Genomic DNA, 22,900 nt, shown 5'->3' on the forward strand with positions numbered 1-22,900 from the left:
ATTTAGAGGCAATATGGGATTCAGTTGCTTGAAAGAAAAAAGAATAAATGACAAAAGTTACTCCAGCACCAGAGCAAACAAGTAATTTCAAATCCATTTACGGAGACACAGGAAATTATAATTAGCCCTAACTTCATACTTGTCTGTCAGTACAGCAATAAATACATCACTAAGATGCTTCTCCCTCCTCACCAAATTATAAACTCGCAGTATCTAATGGACAAAGACTGTAAATCAACACAAAAAAGTTTCAAGCTGGTTTTGCAGCTCTCAGTGAGAAAAATCGTGCCGGCACAGGCACTCCTTCGTTTTCCCCTCATCACTCAGCTGAGAGATGACACTTCTGTAATGCTGAGCAGTAGATACGAAGCAATCACATTTTGCTTGGGTTTTTTCCTTGCCTTTTTTTTTTACATCCCCATCCAAGTGTAACTGTGCTGGACAGGATCACTGGAACAGCATGATCATCCTTCAATATCATTGTGAAAGAATATCGAACTGTGTCTGCACACAGAGAACACTGTGGATCCATTTTATGAAATAATGAATGCCAGGATGAGTATCCCAATATCTTCAAGATTTAAACCCAACAATTTTTATTCCAGTAATAATACTCTGAAAGATAATATGTTAGAATTATTGTAGACTGCTGTAGCATCATAGATTAGTCTCATAGTATTGATCTTCAGGAGACCAAATGGCAGACATGTGAATGTTCCCTACAGTTTAATCAGTGAGCACCTTTCAATGTTTCTGAATTATTTTTTCTCCATTCTCCTATTTAATACTTTTTTTTGTGCTTTTGAAGTTCTAGGGAAAAGAAAAACACAGCAATTTTCTCCTCTTCATGCAAAATGAAAGGTTCTTTCTCTAGATTTTAAGAGGACTGCAGTCAAAACCATACTTAGGAGCCTAAGTTAGACAAAAAGACAACAAATAACATTGAGATACACTTGCTAAGAGCTGAAGAAAAACAAGATCATTAAACACAAGAGTGATGCCCCATCCTAAAAAAAGTGTCCCAAAAGAAAAAAGGAAGTTATTTGCAGCAATAGCATAGACCGCATCTTTAGTTACTCATCAGGGAAAGCTGTAGCATAAATTGGCAAAAATTCAGATGTTTTAAAGTAGATTGTTTGACCATTCCTTCCCAAAAGCATACACAAAGCCTGAGTACATCCATTCAGTCAACAATCTGCCTCGTTAGGGACCGAGCCTCACCAATCTGTGTGGTGCTTGTACACACACCAAAATACATATTGCTCCACTGTTTGAGAGCATGAAATGAAGTCCACAGAGGTCAGTGGGACAAACTCCAGCTCCAGGTATGTTACAGTACAGAAAATCTTAAGGTGATCCATTAATAGAAGATTTGGGCGGCTGAAATCACTTACCTAAAGCATTCCCTATCTCATCTTAATGACATTTTTAAAGCGGCTACGTCTAAATTCCTCTTTAAAAAATTCTCTCGAATATCAGTGCTTCTACAGCTCCTGGCTTTGACCCTTTTGGTTACGGTGGCAAATTGAGAGTGTTTAAATCATTTCAGATTTACCCCATTAAGTGAATTTAAACTGGAAGCTGGCCAGATATCTCTGGAGCTGCGATGTGGAGCAGAGCACAGAGGCGAGAGGAGCTCTGTTGCTGAGTGTGCTTTAGGAAAAGATAAGTCTTACAATAAAAGCCTGAAAATCTTCATCAACTTTTAAAATTACTTGAAAGTACAGCCTGAAATGGGTACCCCCTGCTCCACTACACCTCCCACAGTGTAGACAAACACCTTGCCCAGCACAGGCAACAGCACCATAAACATCAGCTCTTGAAACTGTGGCGTGTAGAGAGGTAGGGTATTAAAGGTCTTGATTACTGTGCTAGAAAAAGCCTTAGCTATTTCATTTGCTTTAAAATGGATTTTAAAATTAAATCAGAAGATACAGAAATTGGAAAGAGAGAGAAAGTAATTTAGACAAAAATGCATCTGTTCCTGTGGCTGGCCTCTCACAAGCACTCTTTAAAAACCATCAGAAGTCTGGACTTCCCTCAGTTGCAAATCCTATCAGCAAACGCTGAACCATAAAACTTGAGTTTTCTAGTGTCTGGACTTCACCAAAAAGTTAATGTAATGCTGTGCTTAATACCTGTGAGCTACTGAAGTAGCAACAAAATAATGAATATATACTATACTGCAAGCCCACTCAGTGCCTCGGATCTCAGGATTTCCTACTGCTTCATAATTTAAGACTTCCTTATGCTTTAAGGAGTAATTTTAAATTGTGACCCAAAGTTAGCAGAAAACTACAGCCTAGTAATCATCAGATCTCAGAAATGTTGTCAGTTCTCCCCATGAGGTAGAAATAAATGCATGAAACCTGCATTTTCCTCCAATAGCCATTTAAAGAAATTTTTCTGTAAAACTTGTGTTTTTATATATATACAGACAAATATATATATGCACACATAAGAATATATATATTAAAAAAATCCAGAAGCTGAGGATTCAACCACGTTGAAAGACAAACTTTTGATGTGATTTAATTACATCTGCGTTGTCTGTGGCTGAACAAAATGAGAGTTATTTATCCACTCCTGAATAAAGCACAGGAAGCACCTGAAAAATGTTGACTCAGTAAACCCAGCAAATCTTCCAAACAAGTTCGGGCAAACGAATCCTGGAGTCGGGTTTCCCATCCATCATGTCAAGAGTGGTGGGTTGTTTTTCCAAGGCAGGGTTTGAGATGGGCAGCCTGACCTACAGCCGGGGCCGCATTGTTGGTGCCAGCGGGGGGAAGGCTCTGGAGCAGGAGCAGGCTGCTGCTTCCTGGGAAATCACTCCTGAACACAATGGGACTCTGGGAGACAATAGCTCTACGGTTCCTTTTGATGTTTAGAGTTTTTCTAATCTCTTCAGGTTAGATTAAGAGAGAGGCAGCCAGGGTCAGCAAAGGTCAGTGAGATGAAGTTTATTTTTATAGAAACCTTTCCCTTCCATCCAAGATCTCTCTAGCTACTCAGTCACTTGCTATGAAGTTATTTTGCATCACACAGAATTTATGATTCCTTTTGGCTTACACACACCACACTTTACATTCGACTCAGTTCACTGGTTGCAAAACCCCCCTCCAACCAAACCTCAGTGGTTTTAAATCCTTAATTAGCCCTTTCTTTGTCTTTCTGCCCTGAAAGGCTTCCCCTCCCCTGCTGCCTTTTTTTTTATAATATAACAGAATTAAGTATTGTCATTTCATGCTTCTAGAGTTTATGTATTGGTATTTAGGTTTATTTTCATGAAATGTATGACACAGTCTCTCTGAGCCATACAAGATCAATGTATGAAATCCAGTTAAACAAAATGCTTTCATTACCCCAATGCTTTGCTCTTGAAAAGGAACAAAAATATTTTCAGAAATAACAGGAAAATAAAAATAGGAATGCATGGATAAAAAGTAGTTCTATTCCTACAGGGATTTATGAAAATTTAAGGTATATATACTCTGAACTTTTCCCATGATGAGATTAAAGCTTTCTCATCAAGCTTCTCTCTTGTACTTTTGGAGCGTTTATGTTCTGACTTGAAAACTAAGTTACATGTAATCTGATAGTAAGGCCCAACAATTTTTTATATTCCAGATTGCTCAAAGCTCAAAATCACAACTGGACTGGATCAGGTTTTAGGCAAAGAAAGCTCTTAACTCACCACTGCATTTAGATGGTTTGAAGAGGTGTGGCAACGAATAAACACGTTGGCAAACAGTAGTTTTTTTGCACTGCCACATCACCGAGAGCCATTAATGATCCTAATCTCCTGGACAGTGTCCAGAGGTGGAGAAGGAGGAGGAGGAGGAGGAGGAGGAGGAGTGGGCTCAGAAGGTACAGCCTAATATATGAATTCCCACACAAAGTCCACAGTAGGCAGCCATCAGTGATATAAACAACCCAAGCTGCTCTCCCACCCACCTTGTTCCACAAACAACCTACACAAAGCAATTCACCTTTCTTCTGCCCTGTTCCCATCATTTTTTCTCTGTAATATTTCAACAGGTATGAATAAAGTGCAAACATGTCTAAGTCGTGCTATATTTGCATATCAATTTTTTTAAGCCAATATTGCTTGCACACCATTCATTTGGCAGGAAAAAGAACAAGTGTCTAAACCACCTTTAATGAATTAATTCTGTGCCACCTTCAGGCACAGAATTAACCCTTGCATTGACTTACTGAAGCCCAGACTGGACTCTGGTCCCATCTCTGTCTCCAAGAACTAGGCAGCAGCCGATGTTGCCTTGTAATAGCCAGTTATATGTTTTAAACTACCCTGATTTCTGTCTTGCTTCTATTCATCTAATAAATTGATTCACTGTTGACTTTAATCTCCGTTATTAATTCATCAGATGACTGACTGATTCAACTACAGCTTTAATCTGACGATTATCTCACTAAACTTGAGCAAAAGAGGTTTCAGTTATGATTCCAAATTATTTTGTTTCTTTATTGTTCCATGATAAAATCACTGCAGAAGTGTGCAAAGCCATTTTTCTATTAAAACTACTATGTTACCCCTGTAGACAGGCAAAGATAACCTTACAAAATAAATATATCAGCCACTTCATTCCACTTTCAAATCTGTATGCATGTCCTTCATACTTCAGATTAAGTATCTCAAACCACTCAGATTAAATATGTTGATAACTTCTTTAAAGAACACTGTGCTGTAACAGCATATATTTCTTTCACATAAATACCACGTCTAAACCTGTTTCTGAATAAAGAGATGACAGACTACTGAGTACACGTCTGGCACTGCTATTCTGTATGTGGCCTGAGAGTGCTCTCCATGTCCAAGCATCTTCCAGTGCTCCAGTTCAGCAAGGTTACACTCACCTCTGAGGATCAACAAAAATTTCAAGTCTATTGCACCACGTCACTTGGGCTGTAATAGCCTCACTGTATCCTTTCCTTCCCAGCTATCACAGTTCTGCTCGACGGAAAGATTTCAAATTGTCTAGGTTTTGAGAGCTGCTGAGCAAAGCAATGCCTTGAAAGAGCGCTCAGGGCAAGAGGTTCTCCACTTGCATGTGCACTTGGGAGATGGATGGCAGTTCCTGAGGTCCATAGATGCTGTACTCTGTACCTTCCTATTCGACCTCTGTGGCAGCACAAATTTCTATTCAAGTGTGAAACATGAAGGGAGAGTAAAATGCATGTAAAAGTTAGCGGTTTCCTCCCACATACTTTGTAGGTCTGTAGGAGAGAAAAGTATGAGCTGCTCTAGAGCAGGTCAGGAAGTGTCCTTGGTTCCTGCATATCCTAAACACAGCAATGGGTTTGTTCAATGTATCCCCATGTTGCACTGGAGGAAGGGGAAAATGCTGGGCAGAGATTTCTGACTCACAATAAATTGCGAATTCAACAACAGAAGAAAAAGTTAAATTTGCTGCATATATCTTCCAAGACCACATTTAGAAGTTATCTCAGAATGTTTCATCCCATATTTAGTAACAACCGCAGCAAGGTAAAACTGAAGTCAGTGAGTGCACCAGAAGCATCATCGGGTAATGGAACAGCACTTACAAAAATGACTAAGTTACAGCACACTGGCCAATTTTAAAACTAATTATGTAGATCCTGCTAAATATTATGTGAACAAAAAGTACTTCAAGTTTTGCAACAAACTGCTGTAACTTTCCAGTACTTTACCCAGCTATGGTGAAAGAACTGCACTCAGAACCACACAATGGCTGCCAGCTGTCGAGTCTGGAAGTGCCAGTACACAGCAAGGAACAAGAAGCTTCATGTGACTGCTCTGCCAGCTTGGGTATTAGCCTTGGTAAAATAATGTATGCCATGCTGCAGTGAGGAAAAGTTAACTTTTTGTTTGTTTTTTTCCTTTTCCTTCAACATTTTACAAATATTCGCTGAAGACTCAACTCAACTGGCAAATCTAAAACACATCAGAGTTGGTTTATACTAGAAAAATGAGCAGACATACACTGTGAAGATCAACAAGAAGACCCTGCTGGGAAAAGGGTAAAAGGAAAATCAATTCAGAAACCAAGCATTTTCCACCCATAAAAAAAGAAAAAAGAAAAAAGAAAAAAGAAATCAGAAAAATCTACAGACTGAGAACGAGCATTTCACAGTGCTGAAGTCCCCTCAGCCATGACAGCAGGACGTGCACCTCCAGGGTTTGATAACAAGACATATCACACTTCTGATTTTTTTTGTTTCTTCCCACTCCCCTCACCCCCACAACACATATAAGTGGTTTTGCTAACACGCTATAAAGTTCAGGAGACTGCACATACATATTTATATTAAGTCTCCCATTAGAGCCACTGGGTGTAATTTGGAAGAAAAAAAAGCTCACAGAGACTTTTCTTATAACCAACCTGAAAATGAGAACATAGATAAACAAGGAGCTGGCAATCCAACTGTCACACAAAATTATCTTCTGGGCTGAAATTGCTCTTTTTTGGTCGTAAAATGCACGACAAAATTATTTCGGTCACCAAAATCCCCTCTGCATTTTTGGGCTGCCCAGTTGACCTCCCCAGGAATCCGACAAGTAGATAATTTTCTTGAGTGGGAGGCAGAAAAGCAATAACCAATTTATATTAAACAAACAAGAAGGCTGCTGTAAAAATAAGACTTGACCTGGGTCTGGCCCACGAGGTCGAGCCGGATCAATGCCTTTTTAGTTTTAAACTGAAGGCATTCTAATAGTTTGGGGAAAATGGAATCAAGAACTGGATTTAGCAGATGCTTGTTATTGCTGAAACACACACACAACCCTAGATGTGTCCTCACTCAATCTTAAAGGGTTTCTCTCTCTCTCTCTCTTTCTCTTTCTCAAAGGCTCTAGGTAAGTCCCAATAAATGACACCTCAGGAACACTCCTCTGCAGTCCCAGCAGACCATGCTCCCTTATCCTTACACTAAACTAAATCCTGACAACGTTAAAAATCTTTACTATAAAACTGGAAAGCTCTTAACCAATGATGTACAACTGGAGATGATTTGTGGCATCATTGAACTTAAAAAAATCGGTAAAGGTCACATCAAGAAGACTTCTTTACATTATTTCCCCTATCATTAAGGTATCCAGGGGCATTTTTCTCCAATTACATTTTAGAGAGTGAAGATGCAGGTGAGTTAATTGTCATACTGAAATTCTGGCATGTTATTCCAATATTCAGAAACTACTGAATCCCAAACTGGAATTTTATAGGAAGAATACTCCATTTTAGTAATACAACAAGCTAGAAAATCTTTAATTTTGTTTCTCTTGACTCACTGGCAGAACAGGGGGAAATGAATTCACCTCCTGCAGAAGGAAGGAAAGGATTGAGGGACGAAGGAATGAGATTTTTAGTACCCTCACCCTAAAGAACCAATGCTGCTCAACAAAAAAGTCTGAGATGCTGGAATTACTGCTGGAATGATAACGGAATGAGTGGCAGAAGCAGCTCCTGCAGCAGGCTGGGGATGCAAGCTGTGCCAGGCAATGGCTGGAGAGGAGCTCCTTTCCCACTGGTGCAGAGCACAGCCATTCAAAACACTATCCATACATGTTTCAGAGTTTAATGCAGATGTATTTTCAGGGGTATCAAGCCAGACAGATGTGAAATAAAAATGCTATTGTATCAGGGGAACTGATCTTCAAAATAGCTGAGTAATCAGAATAAACATCAAATCCTGACAAACACCTGCCAGCTTCTGGAGGGGCACGTTTGGGGAATTGCTGTGGGTTTTTTTGTTTGGATTTTTTTGGGGAAAAAGAAATTAATTCTTTCCCCATTTTTCTGTCCTATCTCAGTATTAAGAGAAATTAATTTGAGGGCAAAGGGATAACCTGCCACATCATGCCCTGGATCATGTGCTGGTTCCTGCCTCCCCAGTTTCTCAGTGGCATTTGCTTAACTTCACATCCTCTCTGGGACGTGGTGTTACATGCAGAAGTAATGCCTTTTTCCTCCTGTGCCCTCACTTACTGAAGAAGGAAAGGCTGCTGGTCATCACAGTTCAGTGTTCAGAAGTTAAAAACCCCACAAACTCATTTTAAAACATGTTGGGTCAGATCCATTTCTTTCCTGTTCTTGCCTCTGATTTATCTCTTTATTACAAAAGGCTTCTTAGCTCATAGGAACAGCAGCAACTCGCAGCATTAGCCAGGTTACAACACTACAGGCTTTAGCAGATCCACTCCTCAAATCAACTGTGAACAAGTAAACGCATGTGTCAGCTCCTTTCAAGGTCATTCAGGAAGCTCTCCCCCAAAACAGCTAACTTTAATAAGGAGATGCATGACTTGAAAAGCAGAACCTTGGAAGCCTTGAATTCATTTTTTCTTGGCTTTGCTTTTTGTAAATAAAATACTAAACATAATTTGTACGAGCCTGTCCCTCTAAAAGTTACAAGACTGGAAAATACTGGTAAGATTTATTTGAAGTGGAGGTACTTATCAAATGTCACCGTTTTCCTTTTCAAAATGACTAATCATTTTGATTAACCTTTGATTTAAATGATTATATACCACAGCAAAGCAAAAACACACATAAAATTACACTCCTAAGAAACTCTCAAAGAGCAGATCACATAAGAAAACAGTTATGTCAAAGTGGTTAGAAAATGTATTCACCACGTACACAATATTCAGACCAAAAGCTGACTCCACACACTCCACAGGAAGGCTCCCACCACATGAACATTCATACCCAGGAATCACAGTCTAGTCTGAATCCTGCAGCCAACAAGAGATTGCTTCCAGAGGAAACTCCAAAAATACCAACCAAATAATAATTAAGCTATAGAAGAAACTCCCAACTACCATCTCAGCAACTACTCCCAGTATCTTCCATAAGGAATTTTATTCCAGCTGGGAAATTGGTGTTAGCACTTTAGTCACATATAAAGAGAAGGCCTAAAGCAGCACAAGACAAGAAATAAAAATTATTATCTCAGAGTAAATACACATGAATTCCAAACCCTGTAACAGACTTCAAAGCAGAGAGAGAAAAACAGGATATCGAAAGTAAATTAGACAAAGAGCTGAAGGCACTTCTGAGAAATAAAAATATATGGTGGAAAATTAAAGCATATAAAACCACTCTTAAGACCCCATCTCAAAAGGCCAATTTGCACAGAGAATGCATACCACCAAAGTGAGCATGGAAAAGACTCTCTTTCAAAGCTTCATATCCATCAAACATGACAGTTGGACTGGATGATCCTAAAGGTCTCTTACAACCTTCATGATTATAGGATTCTAACACAGAGATCTGTCCCCCTTCAGAAGCTCTGCTTCATCACAAATTGCCAACCTGTAGGACTGGCTGCAGACATCCATCAGCCCATCACACTCCACTGCACCAGTTGCAGTTGAGAACTTTTAAGATACTCATTCCCAAATTTTTAAACTATTACCGCAATATCATTTTTCCTAACAAAAGAAGATTCTGAACCAACAACTCTCTTGATATAGTGAATCAAAAGTGCTCTAACCTTAATAATCACTTGGGTCTAATCAATACAAAGGTTTTGAAGACACCCAGAAATCCCTCAGATTATTCAAGCTGAGCTTTGTTTTGCGCTGTTTTGGATTGACCTGAGTAATGTGGAAAACATGAGCTGATGCTCCTCCCCTCCACAAACACCACTCTAGTAATATAAAACAAACTAATAGTACTGTTCACAGAATTTGGTTTGGGTTATGTCCCCTTCCTGCTACACTGTCACCAAAACTAATCTGGCAAAGCCAATGACATCAAAGCAACCTCCTACCTTGAGGAGTATCCTGGACACCAGAAAGGGCCAACTATAAACAAGGATGGAAGCTGGAGGAGCCAGCTGAAGGCCCCTTACTGTTTCCCCAGGCTCCCTCAGCAGTGTGGCATTGTCAGGCTCCTCCAAAGCACCAAGATTAGTCTTCTCCCCATATTTACCCCTCCAGGGAGATGTGGTTCCCGTTAGAGCCAAGAAAGCAGCAAGTAATTTATCAGGGTAAATGAGATGCCGAATGCTAGGCTGCAGAAAAGCATCACATACATTCTCCCTAACAAAAAAGGAGATTTTTTGAGTTGTGACGCCCATTTGAAAAGTCAATAAAAATGTAGCTGGAGCAGATGTTAAATGAAAAAGTGCATCCTGGAGCAGGAACTTGAGCAGCAGAACAAGTCCCTGGTGCTGAAGGCGCGCGGTTCCCAATACCCAGATCCCACGGCTCTAAAGCACAGGTGGAGCCATGCACCAATGTGTACTAGCAAAACAGAAAGTCAGTCAATACAAGTGAGAGCATGGAGAGAATCTGGAGGTGAATTTCTAAATCTAATCAGATCTGAGATCTCCTCCAAGGGCTTCTGTCATACTCATAGCAGGCATGATTTGGTTGGCTATTATATATTCGTACAGTTCCATTCAGAACAACCTTGTTTCATTGCAGAGGATTCCACTGTGCTTCACAGTCCTGCTTCATTTCTTCCAAGGCAAATTCTTCAGGAGATTAACCTGACATATTTAGTCCCCTGATAATAGATCCTGTCTTTTCTGATATCATTACCAATTTCAAGCACATAGCAAGAAACAGGCTTAAAATTTCTTAAAAGTAGTGACTTGAAAGCTTTCTTGTTCCCACATTTTCTTGGTACAACACATTTCACTTTACATGTAATGTTGTAAGATTCAGTTCAAGTAAATATAAAATAAATTATTAAGCTTCTAACCAAAAGCTTCCAGTCCTAAAAACCCTTTTTATTGAATCTGAAGTGCTCCAGTGCATGGCACAGCTCTAATTGTAGTTCAGATTTTAAGTAGCTTGAAGTGGCTATTGTTCTTTTCTCAGAGTTCAACATATTATTCTTATGCTTCATATGCACAGAAGACATTAGTGAAGATAAACTGTGCAACTGGTAATTGAAATCAGAGTTGAAACATCTATTATGGTAACATACACTGTGCCACATCTTCAACATACTGAGAATGAAAAGGCTTTTGCATATGAAGCACCAGTCGTGACACTCACTGGAACAAAAATGCATTAAGAAATAGAATGAAATACATTTACACAACATAAAATTTCCTAAAATTACTTATATTATCATTACTAGTCTTCTGCCATCTTGACAGATATAATAAGTATAGCCTCAGTTTAATTCTGAGAGGCGTGTCTGAGGAAAGCACAGCTTTTTCTAAAGCTCAAAAAGTTCATGTCAAAACCCCAGTTTGCTTCTGAAAATACTGATGTCCATAATATCTGCCCACCTAAACAGGAGAAACCTGCATGATCTTTGGAAGAATTATTTGAAAGTACCTTCCTAACAAAACTGCAGAAAATACCACACATTTCTTAGATTTCAAAATCAGGATTTTTTTACGAAAGAAGATGTAGATAAAACTATATCGCCTTTGGAATCCAAATAACCATTAAGTGATTATAGTAGCAACAAAGCTCTAATAAAAGGGCCACCAACTGAAAGACTTATCCAGTTTAAGCTTGCTCCTGGGACCATGCCTAGCATTCCAGCTCTTTATAAATTTCTTGCAAATCAACAACTTTTTACAAGACTGTAAAATTTGCTTATCGTTATCACATCAGGAAACAAATGCTTTTCCAATATTTTAACTGATGAACACTGTAACTGCTACTTTATGTTATATTAAAAAAAGAAAAATCGCCCAGATATTGCACCATGTCTGGTTGGGGAAACCAATTTTTTATGGATATCTGAAGTCCTCTGTGTGGAAGTAACAACACAGAGTATTTTATAGCAAGGGATAATTAGGAAGATGGACATTAAGATGAACTTCCTATTTCCAGGGTGCTACACACTGCATATGAAGATGATTCTAAGACACGTGACAAACCTGACTGCATCATCTGTCCAAACCTGGCGTGCAAATAAAATGGCTTGCAAACGGAAAGCAATAAAGATATTTATTTATCTTCCTCTATAAAAAATACACTTTCCTAATTTTATACCTTTACAGAAGTGCTGCTTTCATCACCAAGAATGAGTATTCTTTTCCTATCCTGTAACTTGGTAGTCCTTGTACTGTCACCTTCTAACTGTGATCAGGACTAAAACAAGAACTCCTTAAAATCAGACTACAACTCTGATAAACTGAATGACCAGCTCAAAGCCTGTTATTCATATGGTGCTAGTGCAGTCAATGCAGCTTACTAAATATTTAAGATATATAAAGGTAAACACGCAAGACTGGAAATCACTACACATCAAAACTAGAGATGATCTTTAAGGTCCTTTCCAATCCAAATCATCTGATTTTTTTCTCTGTAAATGGCTCGTGGAAAAATACACGTCAGGTACTTCACTCATTATTCTAATGATCAATGTTCAGGGGTTTTATTATTATTAATTGCACATAAATTACCATGATTTTTGTATCACTGGGAAAATATTTAGCCATTCACTTCTCAGAGGAACAATGCTGAACAAAGGTGATGAAAGCTCAGCATATAAGAACAACGCAGAACACGCAAATTTATGCATGCCATTTAAAAGGCATGGCATTTAGACTACTAGCAAAAAAAATCAAAAGTATGTAATAAATCTTTAATTGTAAAAAAACCCCAAACTAATGTTTGCCAAGTCCTTGATAACATTTAAGCATGAACACTGCCTACTTCAGGAGTGCAAAATCTTCTTAACTCACTTATCTGCATATACGCTCAACCTCCTCTGAAGTGTTCTGCTGCAAAATTCATTGTATCCAAGATCTGCTAATCATCATCAGGAAACTCTGTTATGCATCTTAAGGACGTACTTTAGGCTCTCAAGAGGAAAAATAAACACGTTTTATTAGCTGCTTTTGGAAAATACTGATTTGTATTTATTTAGAAACCTTTTCAAGTTGCACCACTGTTAAATTAAATATTTATGGCATGATTTTCCAAGGAGTTTAACACCTGTTAAGAGTTTAACATGCTGACTTCAACAGGATTTCCAAGGGCCCAGCATTTCTGTAAACCTCAGAAGTGACAAGGTTGGGATGCGGCAAAGCAGCTCGAGATGGATGTCACTGCTGAGCTCTGAAACGCAACCAGGATCCTGCCCGGCCCCTATTTCCCATCCAGCACTGCATTTCTGAAACAGAATTAGCCATAGTTTCCTAGAAATGCCAGAAATACCACTCATTAATACCTGTAAACTGAAAATAAAGCATAAGCTAAATGCTGTTAAGTTAATCCCCAATGCATCTTCCCTGTCCTTGACTAGCGGAAAACTTACATGCTTGGATCATACACCACCACTGAGCAGCAACTGTAGAGACTAAAATCCACAGTGTGATAAGAACTGGAAAGCAAAGCTATTGATATGGAGAGTGAGAAGTTGAACAAAGATGAAGACAAAAACAGAGAATAAAGAAGAAAATATGTCTGATACACTGCAAAAACCTGTATCCTGGTGACAGTGGGGCCAGTGGCTTTGGCATTTGGCTTATCAGCCAAAACTGAAGCCTGTATCTCTGGCCTTGTTGTGAAGTCAAAATAAAGGGTTAGGTTTACTAATCCTTATTTTGCTTAGCTTCTGAGAGACTTACACTTACAATCCCTCCCAGCTTCATGTTTTCAAGTATCCCACGTATCCCATTCTTTCTTTATTTCTCACACCCTAGAGGTGGTTGCCCTCCTGCCCCTTCCTGGTCCTTTACCCATTTGCAACACGTGCCTAAATCTGAACTACAGTGCAAAGACATCAATTTATATCTCAGAATTAAATACCAAAATTTCGTTGTGGGGTTTGGCCTATAATTCTGGAAGCAAAAAAAATGTTATCTTTTAGGCAGTAAATAAATAAGTAACATCTAAGTAAGAAATTACTATACAACAAAATGATTCGAATGAAGATCAACGTGATTTCATAAACTTAGGACAGATAAAATAGTTGAATATTGAAGATTGGACACATCAATCTCCTTATACACTTTACAGCACACTATAAATCTGCCCAGCAAGCTGAATATTTTACTCATTAAAACAGGAGCTTTCGTGGTACTATAAAATATTTTGAATAGAGACCAGAAAACCAACAAGCATATTTACTGTAAAGCTTTATATTTGTGTCATCAATTAACACCAAAAGTTTGGAAAAAACCTAAAATAAAAGCTAATCAAAGCAGCTAGCTGTCAAAACAGATGGGAACTGTATTTTTCAAATCAAGCAAAAAGCCAAAGCTTTCGAACATTTAGTGTTGCGTCAGCTGATACAGACAACTTAAAGGAAGGACAGCAAATGTCAGGATTTTATGAAGAAAAGGTGTCCCTGACTTAATGATTCACATTTATGAATTTCCATTGATTTTTTTTTTTTTTTTTGGCTTCAGGATGATTAACTCCACACCAAAGCAGACCTCTGAAAGCTGAACTATAAATAAGGTGTCGCCATGACACTGCAGGCAAAATAAATAAAAACAGAGCCCCAACATTATTTCAGCCTCAAACGAATGTTTCAGTCCCTACATTGTCTGGCTCAGAAAGATACATAGACAGTCTCACAGACAGAGATATAAATGAACAATTGCAGTACCTTTTTCCCACACTGTTTACAGGGTTGGCTATATTCCTATTGGCAATAGATTTTCTTCTTGACAGCTTCTTGGTGTTGGGGCTGTCATCAGTGTTGTCATCCTCTTTCTTTGTTGTGTTACTTCCTTTGCTGTTCAGGTCCCTTAGCACATTATAATTAATTTTACTTGAGATTTTCTTCTGTTCTAACATCTTTTCAATTGCCTCTCCTGCTGTGCTGGCTTGAATTGGCTCCCGCTTCTTTGCAGATTTCTTTGGCTTAATTAAAATATAAAATTAGTGATGTAGATACAAACAAAGTTTCCATGAAGCAGAGGGACGAGTCAGAGGGCAGCAGTCCTGGCTCAGGTGCTGCTGAGGTGGGGATGCAGGTGACATGCCCAGGCTAAGCCAGCACTCCCTCTCTTGCCACTCAATGGGACCAAAGCATTTCTTCTCTCTGAGAGGTAAATGTTTGCTTTTTTGCCAAATGCCCAGTGTATTACAAATTCTTTACTTAGTATCTGCAATGCTGCCAGAGAAGAAGGATGGGCCATTTCTCATGCATGAAAAAAAAAAGGGGGGGGGAGGAGTGAACTCCTGTTACAGGAATAGGGACCCTGCTAGCATTACCCAGCATGGACATAAAGAATTTCCCCTGCTAAAACTGCCTTTAGAGTGAAGCTGGGTCACGACTCCCCTAAGCACTGACAACTCTGCATCGAAGCTGCAACGCTGGTTTATATCAAGTCTGAAGCGGCGTGGGAAAGCATCTACCCAACTCCTCCTCCTCACTGGAAAAGGCCAAGAACATGAGCAGCAGCTTTCTAAGCATGGACTGGCATTAACACCGACGGATAGGGAAGCAGGAGGCTGCAGACACACGGGCACTGCGGCAACGTCACCGACAAGTGCCTTTCCCAGGCACGGGCTGCGGGGGCTGACGCTGCACAGAGCCAGGCAACGAGAAATGACACCAGAGAACATTTCCAGCCATGTCCCATGCCTGGGTAGGTACAAAAAAAAAAACCCACCCCAGAATCTCTGTTTCTCATTTGGCGTTTTCCTTTTCAAAGGAAGGTTTTAACACCAAGCTCTGCAGGAGATTTATTTTTTAATGGATAATAGCCCCTCTGTTTACCTACATGGGTCAAGTGCTACCTTGAAACTGGAAAGCACCACATTAATCAAGTTCTACTCGAGCTGTCAGAAACAATACAGGGTTAGAGAAAAACTCCTGTGTTGTCCGAACAAAAAAGTGGGTGTTTGGGCTACTTGGCGGTGCCAACGAGTTATACAATTTTGAAAATTGCTGGTAGACTGCCACGTCTGCGTGAGCTCAGGATGAATGAGAAACTCTGAAGTATAAAACAGTGTTTCATTGTCTGGTTTTGTTTTTATTGTTGAAATACCTAAGGGAAGCAGGAAACTCTGTCTTTCGCATTAGTCGGAAAAAAAGATAGAGGATATATGCACTAAAAACTAACATGGATTTTAGCTGCATGTGGACGATTTGACTTGTCACTTGCTCAATTACACAAAATACTAATGCTGTAAATCGTGAATATACGGCCAATTAGGCTGTTTAAACTGCTAAACATGGAGACAGGACATGCCATTTGTTAACATAACTGTCGCATTCTTTATGAAAGGTAGAACAAAATACTCCTTCAAGTGACTGCAACAAGGATCTGTTCAGTTCTTCATAAAGAAATCATTATTGTAAGAGCAAAGAAAGCCACTGAAGTTATGGCAAGTACAAACAAATTCCCCATGCAGAGGTTAAAAAAAAATTAGGCATGTCTTAAGACCTGTATTTTAATAAGCAAGCAATTAGAACAGGAATCATAAATGCAAAGAGCTAGCTCTGACTTTGACATGCACAGAATTTTCTCATAATAGCAATTTAAAAATAAAATTTTGGGCAAGAAAGCGTTTTACTCACCACCTGAAAAAATACAGCTTTGTAATTCAATAACAGCTAGAGATACAATAGCTTTTGCTCGTTCAGTGGTGACCTGTACCAGTATGCCCATAATCCTACAGGGAGCTGATCAGCAGATGTCATGAATTTCCAGAACATTTTCAAACAGACACAATTAACGCACAGTTTAATACCTTGTGTTCCTTATAAATCCCAAGTTCTTTCTCTTTTGCTATTCTTGCTTCCTTTTCTGAAAGATGACAAAAGGGTAACCAGCATGAAGATTATACAGACTGCATATTTCAGCAACACCAGCCAAAAGGAGAATTTCAGTCCTACATACTTACCTTTTTGTTCCTTCAAATAATCTGCATTTTCTTTCATCCACAGCTCTGCTTTTATCTGAGCTTCTGCTTCGTTAAGTATATACTAAAAGACAAAACAAGTTTATCTACTTTCAGAAATCAAATCGAAAACCATAAAGCAAAACTGAACTGAAAAACCACTGGCAAGGTCAATTCATATTCCATTTTTAAAAATACATTAATAAAAGAAAACATGAGTGAGATGTGACAATCAGAGAGCAGTTCTAGTAACTTCTAAAGCTGGCAAAAGCAACAACCTGTTTTCAAAAAACAGTGCTTGGTTTCCAAACTATGATGGGGTGACCAAAAACCATCCAGGATTCATTGTACGTGGTCTGTAATTAACCAAAAACGATCCTGGGTTTATGATCTTTTTCAGATGATACGAGAGGTTATTACGACAATATGGTTGTCTGCAAGTAATTCTGTGTGTTGATGGTGGTCTGTAATTCAAAACAGAGTGGGAACCATTGCCCTGTGCGACCAAAACAGAAACATGTGTCTTCTGGGTAGGTTTCTGCCAAGGTTTAGGCAGAGTTACTGAGATTATTAGTTCAATGGCCACATCTGTGTGAAGGAAACCAGCTTAGATTGCTGGAGTGTTAGTCCTCTAGATTTTAGAGAGTTGGGTTCAGTAACCACATCCAGGCTTATTTGCAGTTAACTCCACTTAGTAACATCATTAGTGAGAATGGAGCTATAAAACGCATCTAGGACTATTCAGATGAATCACAGAAATAAATAAAGAGATAGGTAGCAATTACTTAATTGTAAATTACTTAAATGTAAAAATTAACCCAGTATTTAGCTCAAATATCAATGAAACAAAAGTCAGTGCTGTTTGGGAGTGAAGAGTTTCTGCAGAACAAAGACAAATTAGGCCATCCGTCATGAACAAGACACTTTAATTTTAAGCAGTGCACCCAAGACTTGTAAAACGATGTTTAAGTGCAAGAAAACAATTTGAGATTTCTCCATCTTTTGGGCCTGAACATTTGAGATTTTCTCCAAGTAAAATGTACATCTAGGATTTCACAAGAAAAATAACTCTAGTCAAATTAAACTAATGCAGGCAGGAGTCCTTCCTGCAAACAAGGGAGGGTAAACAAGGTGAGCAAATGGCTGTGCAAGTCCTGGTTTATAAGACCAATATTTTTACTCTTTCATCTGCTTCTATTAAAAGTGGACCATAATAGTAAAACCCACTTCTTCCTAGCTCAGTTATTCATCCTGCTTAGGCTTTCAGAGAGTTCATAATCTTGGGCTCACAGTATTACAGTCTATTGCCATAGAAATGAACATGAAGTCATAAAAGTAAAGTTATGACCTCATCACAGAGCCTAGGAAGAGGAGAAAATGTGCTTGTTCTTCCCCTGTGATTGTTTAAATTATGGACTGGCTATAGTGGAAAACTTTAGCATTCCCACTCCCTCCATTCCACATCCACTCCAATCATGAGACACTGAAGCCCAACCCAGCAAGCCCCACTTCACAGCTACAGTCAATTCATCACCAGCAACATTTTCAAGACCAGTAACCCCTGTGCAACCTCATCACTCTCAATGACTTTGCACCCCAAAAGGAGTTTTTAGCGTTGCCATTATCTGTTCCAATGACACTGTAAACCAGAGTGGTGGCTGGAGAGGGCGTCAGGCTCAGCATCAGGAGAGCTGGACTGTCATGTGTCCAAGCACTGACCTGCTCTGTGGCATCCAACAAGCCATTTTCCACAGTCATGTGTCTGTCCTGCTCAGGTTAAATGGTAATGGGTGTTTTTTGCTGCCACACAAATAATAATACATCCAGAAAACATTACAGAAATCTTTGGAAGGACACAGAAGCTGTACATGCTGGTTTTACAGTTTGGTTTCCATGGCAGCCTCCTATGCTGAATATATCTTATTAAATAATCTCATTAAATATAGCTATCTAATAATCTTCTTAAATATATCTAATTAAATAATGAATTTAGAGCTACACCAAACTTTTAAAAGTCCTCCTTTAGAATAAAAGACATTCTAAAACTTAATTCTTCCAGAATGCTAAGAGCAAGCAGCAGCAGCAGTCCCACATATGTGTATTTATACATAACTTGGGCAAGGAACAACAAATTCATGCGTTTGCATGAGCATCAGTTTTGCTCTCAGATCACTGAAATCGCTCAAACCCCTCTACAGATCAGAGAGAAGAGGCAGCTGAAGGGAGAGGACAAACCAGGTAAGAACCATTTTGTCTTTCCCAGACATCCAGACGCGGAGACACTCGGGATAAGAGGCACCTTACCCGATCTATTTCACTGTCATCGATCCCACTCAGATCTAATTCGCCATCTCCTGTATTCTCACCTACAGAAAAGAACACATTTTAATCAGCCACATGTTTGCTCAAAATTCATCACAACTCAAGTTTTCCATAGTAATGTAACACTTCAGGATTGTCCTTCAGAGATTTGCATCCTTCCACCTTCATCCAGGAGGTTTAATGTGTTGCTGAGTATTTTCAGCGTGGAGGTACACGAACGCACAAATTCACCACACTGAATTAATTTGAAATTCGGGAATCAGCACAGTCTTCTTCAGTGCTAAAAATCCGCCAGAGACTTCCAGTCATCTTTTTTCCCCCCATTTTAATTTACAGCTACAAATGTTCAGCAGGAAGCTGAGCAAACCATTTTAAAAGATGACCATTTTTCTTTCAACATAACAAGAATTTCTCTGTCAGAGCCTATAGGTCAGTAATTTTTCTGTAAATTATGACTTAGAAAATATCTTCTGTTTTCAGAGAAGCAGCACTGACCACTGAATAACACATCATGCCGACAGTCACATGATGGCTTTCTTCTCCACTTTCTGTAATTACAATTTCACTGCAATTTTGGTAGTTTGGTAGTTATTAAGACTTCTGAAAACAAATTTTTAAATATTCTGTCCATTAAAAAGCATAACAGCACAGAACTGAGGCCTAATTTGGGACTGGCACAGTGTACAGCAGCAAAACCTGATTTTCCACATCACATTAGAGTACTGTAGTAATACACTATTAATGTATCCAGGTAGAGAAGAAAACAAATTATTCAATAAAGACTTATGCTGGGGAATGAAGCAATCTTCTTGGTCATCTCCATTACATCTTACAAAGATCAAACAAGAGATGACCTAACCGGTTTACTTGCAGAAAAAAAAGGTAAACAAATTAAGTTTCAACAATCTGCAATAACAAATTAAAACCAAAATGGTGCAGATCAGCTTGACATCTTCACAATTCCCACTCCCCAGTACTGGTGATGTGCCTTCCCACAAACCAAGATCTTTGAATGGTTTGATTCCCCAGCCTGGTGCTCCTGCACAGCTCTGGACCGGTGGAGGGGGATGGCAGCAGCAGTTCTTTGATCCAACAGCAGCCAATGGCAACCAAACAGTAAAACAAGCAAAGGTTGGAAATACAAGCACTCCCAGAAGATGCAAATGATGCTCTGCTTGGTAAAACTCAGGAGTTTAAACCAGTTGCCTGAAGTACATGAAATCACAGGGCTGTGAATCCAACCAAAACACCTCTTTAGGGATAGAGGCTGAGCTTCCTGAGGTGGTGCAAAGGGTCTGGATGCTCAACCCAACAGACACTGACTGGTATCAGACACTGAGTGCTTACAAATGTCTTTTCAAAATCCACCTTAAACAACCAACAGAAAGTTTTAAACTTTCCACACCAAGTCATAAGCAAAATGGGTTTTATCTCCAAAAAAATGCCAAGTCACAAGGAACAGCATAGAATCATAGAATGATAAAATCATAGAATGGTTTGGGTTGGAAGACCATCTCATTCCAAACCCTTGCCATGGGCAGGGACACCTTCCACTAGACCAGGCTGGTCAAAGCCCCATCCAGCCTGGCCTTGAACACTTCCAGGTTTGGGGCATCCACAGCTCCTTTGGGCAACCTGTTCCAGTGTTTCACTACCCTCAAAGTAAAGAATTTCTTTCTAATATCCAATCTCAAACCTCTATCAGTTTAAAGCCATGCCTCATTGTCCTGTCACTCCAGGCCCTTGCAAAAAGTCCCTCTCCAGCTCTCTTTAGGTACTGAAAGGCCGCATTTAGCTCACCTGAAGCCTTCTCCTCCAGGATGAACAATCTTAATTCTCTTAGCCTTTTCTCACAGGAAAGGTGCTCCAGCCCTCCATAAAACTATACTTGGATTTTTTCCTAAGATTGTCTCATAAATGCAATACCAACTTTACCAATTCAGATAATGTGGTGCTAATATGACCAAAAAGGCCTTAAGGAACATTTCTCATTGCTGTTACACTTAGAAATTAATTGCACGTTAGTCCCAGGCACCAGATTTACTTTACAACCTCTTTCCCCCAAAATACCTTAAAAGTGTAAAAGATTTTATAACAACTATATAATTGATCAGTACACATGCTTTTCTTCTGGTCTGATCTCTATATAGTGCAGTAAGAGCAGAACTTTCTGCAGCAGTGCCAGCAGCTCCTCATGCAGGCACCCCACTACCAGCCAGGCTGGGATGCAACCACAGGACATGGCCAAGCACTCCCTGGCTCGGAAGGACAGAAAGGAAAAGCAAGGTGACAAAATACACACCTGTGGTTTGCCACCTTTTAATATAATTCACTGGAATTTTTTTTGAAAAGCATAATCATGCAAAGCATGGAGAGGAATCACCCACAGGAGTGCAGGGTATTCTGGAAAATAGCACTGCACATCTCTCCTGCCGGAGCTGAGATCCCAATTTTCAGTTTGGTTTACCTGCACAAATACAGGATTTATTTTTCTTCCATATTCGTTGCACCAGGTAAACTGAGCTGTCCACACCATCTGCACAGGCTTGGAATTAGGGACAAAGAAAAAGGGAGCCAACCTTGAAAATCATTATTAAGTTCTGAAAATCGTAGGTTAGAAAACCAAAATTTGGAAGTGGTGACAGAACTGCTCAACTTCACATAAAATTGATCTCAATATTATTTGTTATAAAAACTGCCAAAGCATCTTATATATCCCACTGAAATCAAGCCGCCACTGCTTTTCATCATTATACACCTTGCTCTTCCTATACCCTGCTATATTTTTGGATCAGAGGTTTAAAATTTAATGTGTCACAGTACAGTAGGTGTCTGTTCCCTTACACAGCCCTAACATGCCAGACTGAAAATGATGTAATTTCAGGCACCATGAACAATTTCACTTGTCATTTCAAATATAACTTGTTACCGAATTAGGTGCTAGTTTTTCTCATTGCATCAATTAGCAACAGGGATGGAAAACTCATTCTCCAACTGGTAAATTGTAGAGAAGAATCCAGAAGTTACATGTAATAAGCATTTCTTAGACCCCATAACAGCAGCGGAGGGAGTAATTGCAGGATATCCCTCTGCCTGCAAGTTGTCCTTTGTCCTGCCAAAGCGATAGGCATTCATTAAATGGGTTTTTCAGAAGAGAAGGTGCCTTCAAATCCTTAGTTTAATGCTTTAGCTGAGGAAAAAAAATTTGTTTTGTTACAGAACGCCAATTCAAAACAGAACACATCAATTTTGATAAGAAAATTTCCATGGCAATCGTTTCCAACAGGAGTAGACCCTACCTGTCACAAATATCCGTCTGCTTGATGCTATACCAGCTCACTGCAGGGCATGGAAACTAAACCCCTTGCTTTTTTATATACCAGAAAAATCTTGCCAGCTGCTAAACTTCTCAAAACAATTTCTAAATGATCATTTTCTCTTTTAATAAAAGGGTCAAAATGAAACATTGGATCAAATGAAAACACAGATGTGGCCAGCATCTGGTCCAGCCTCTTAAAAGCTTATTTAAAAGCAGTAGCATCACGTGGCACAGCTCTGAGACATCACAGATTTCTTCTGTTAAGGAAAACAACCACTTTACTGCAGGGCACAGGCAAAAAAATAAGTTGGGCATTAAAAACAACACCCCTCCCACCCTCCCCTACAAATCCAGTTGTTAAATGAAAGGACCATCAGGAAGAGTGCAAAGCAAGACAGCGAGGACCAGCATACTCCATCCTCACCCAACATCTCTGTAGCAAGCAGAGGACGACAGGCACTTCTAGAGCTTTC

At 39.4% G+C, this 22,900-nt stretch overlaps 1 protein-coding gene across 1 annotated transcript in view; it reads right to left on the reverse strand.

Moving 5' to 3' along the window:
* The window catches only part of BRF1 (BRF1 RNA polymerase III transcription initiation factor subunit), a 174,183-nt gene that overhangs the window by 29,000 nt on the left and 122,283 nt on the right, over positions 1-22,900 (reverse strand). The window contains exons 12-15 of the mRNA XM_064659373.1: positions 19,091-19,152; positions 16,790-16,871; positions 16,637-16,692; positions 14,541-14,797 (exon numbers count right to left, since the gene is read on the reverse strand). Of these exons, the coding sequence (XP_064515443.1) occupies positions 14,541-14,797; positions 16,637-16,692; positions 16,790-16,871; positions 19,091-19,152 (457 nt within the window). The remainder of the gene's footprint in view (positions 1-14,540; positions 14,798-16,636; positions 16,693-16,789; positions 16,872-19,090; positions 19,153-22,900) is intronic.

The sequence above is a fragment of the Pseudopipra pipra genome, chromosome 6 (genome assembly GCF_036250125.1).
Source record: "Pseudopipra pipra isolate bDixPip1 chromosome 6, bDixPip1.hap1, whole genome shotgun sequence".
In the NCBI taxonomy this organism is placed as follows: Eukaryota; Metazoa; Chordata; class Aves; order Passeriformes; family Pipridae; genus Pseudopipra; species Pseudopipra pipra.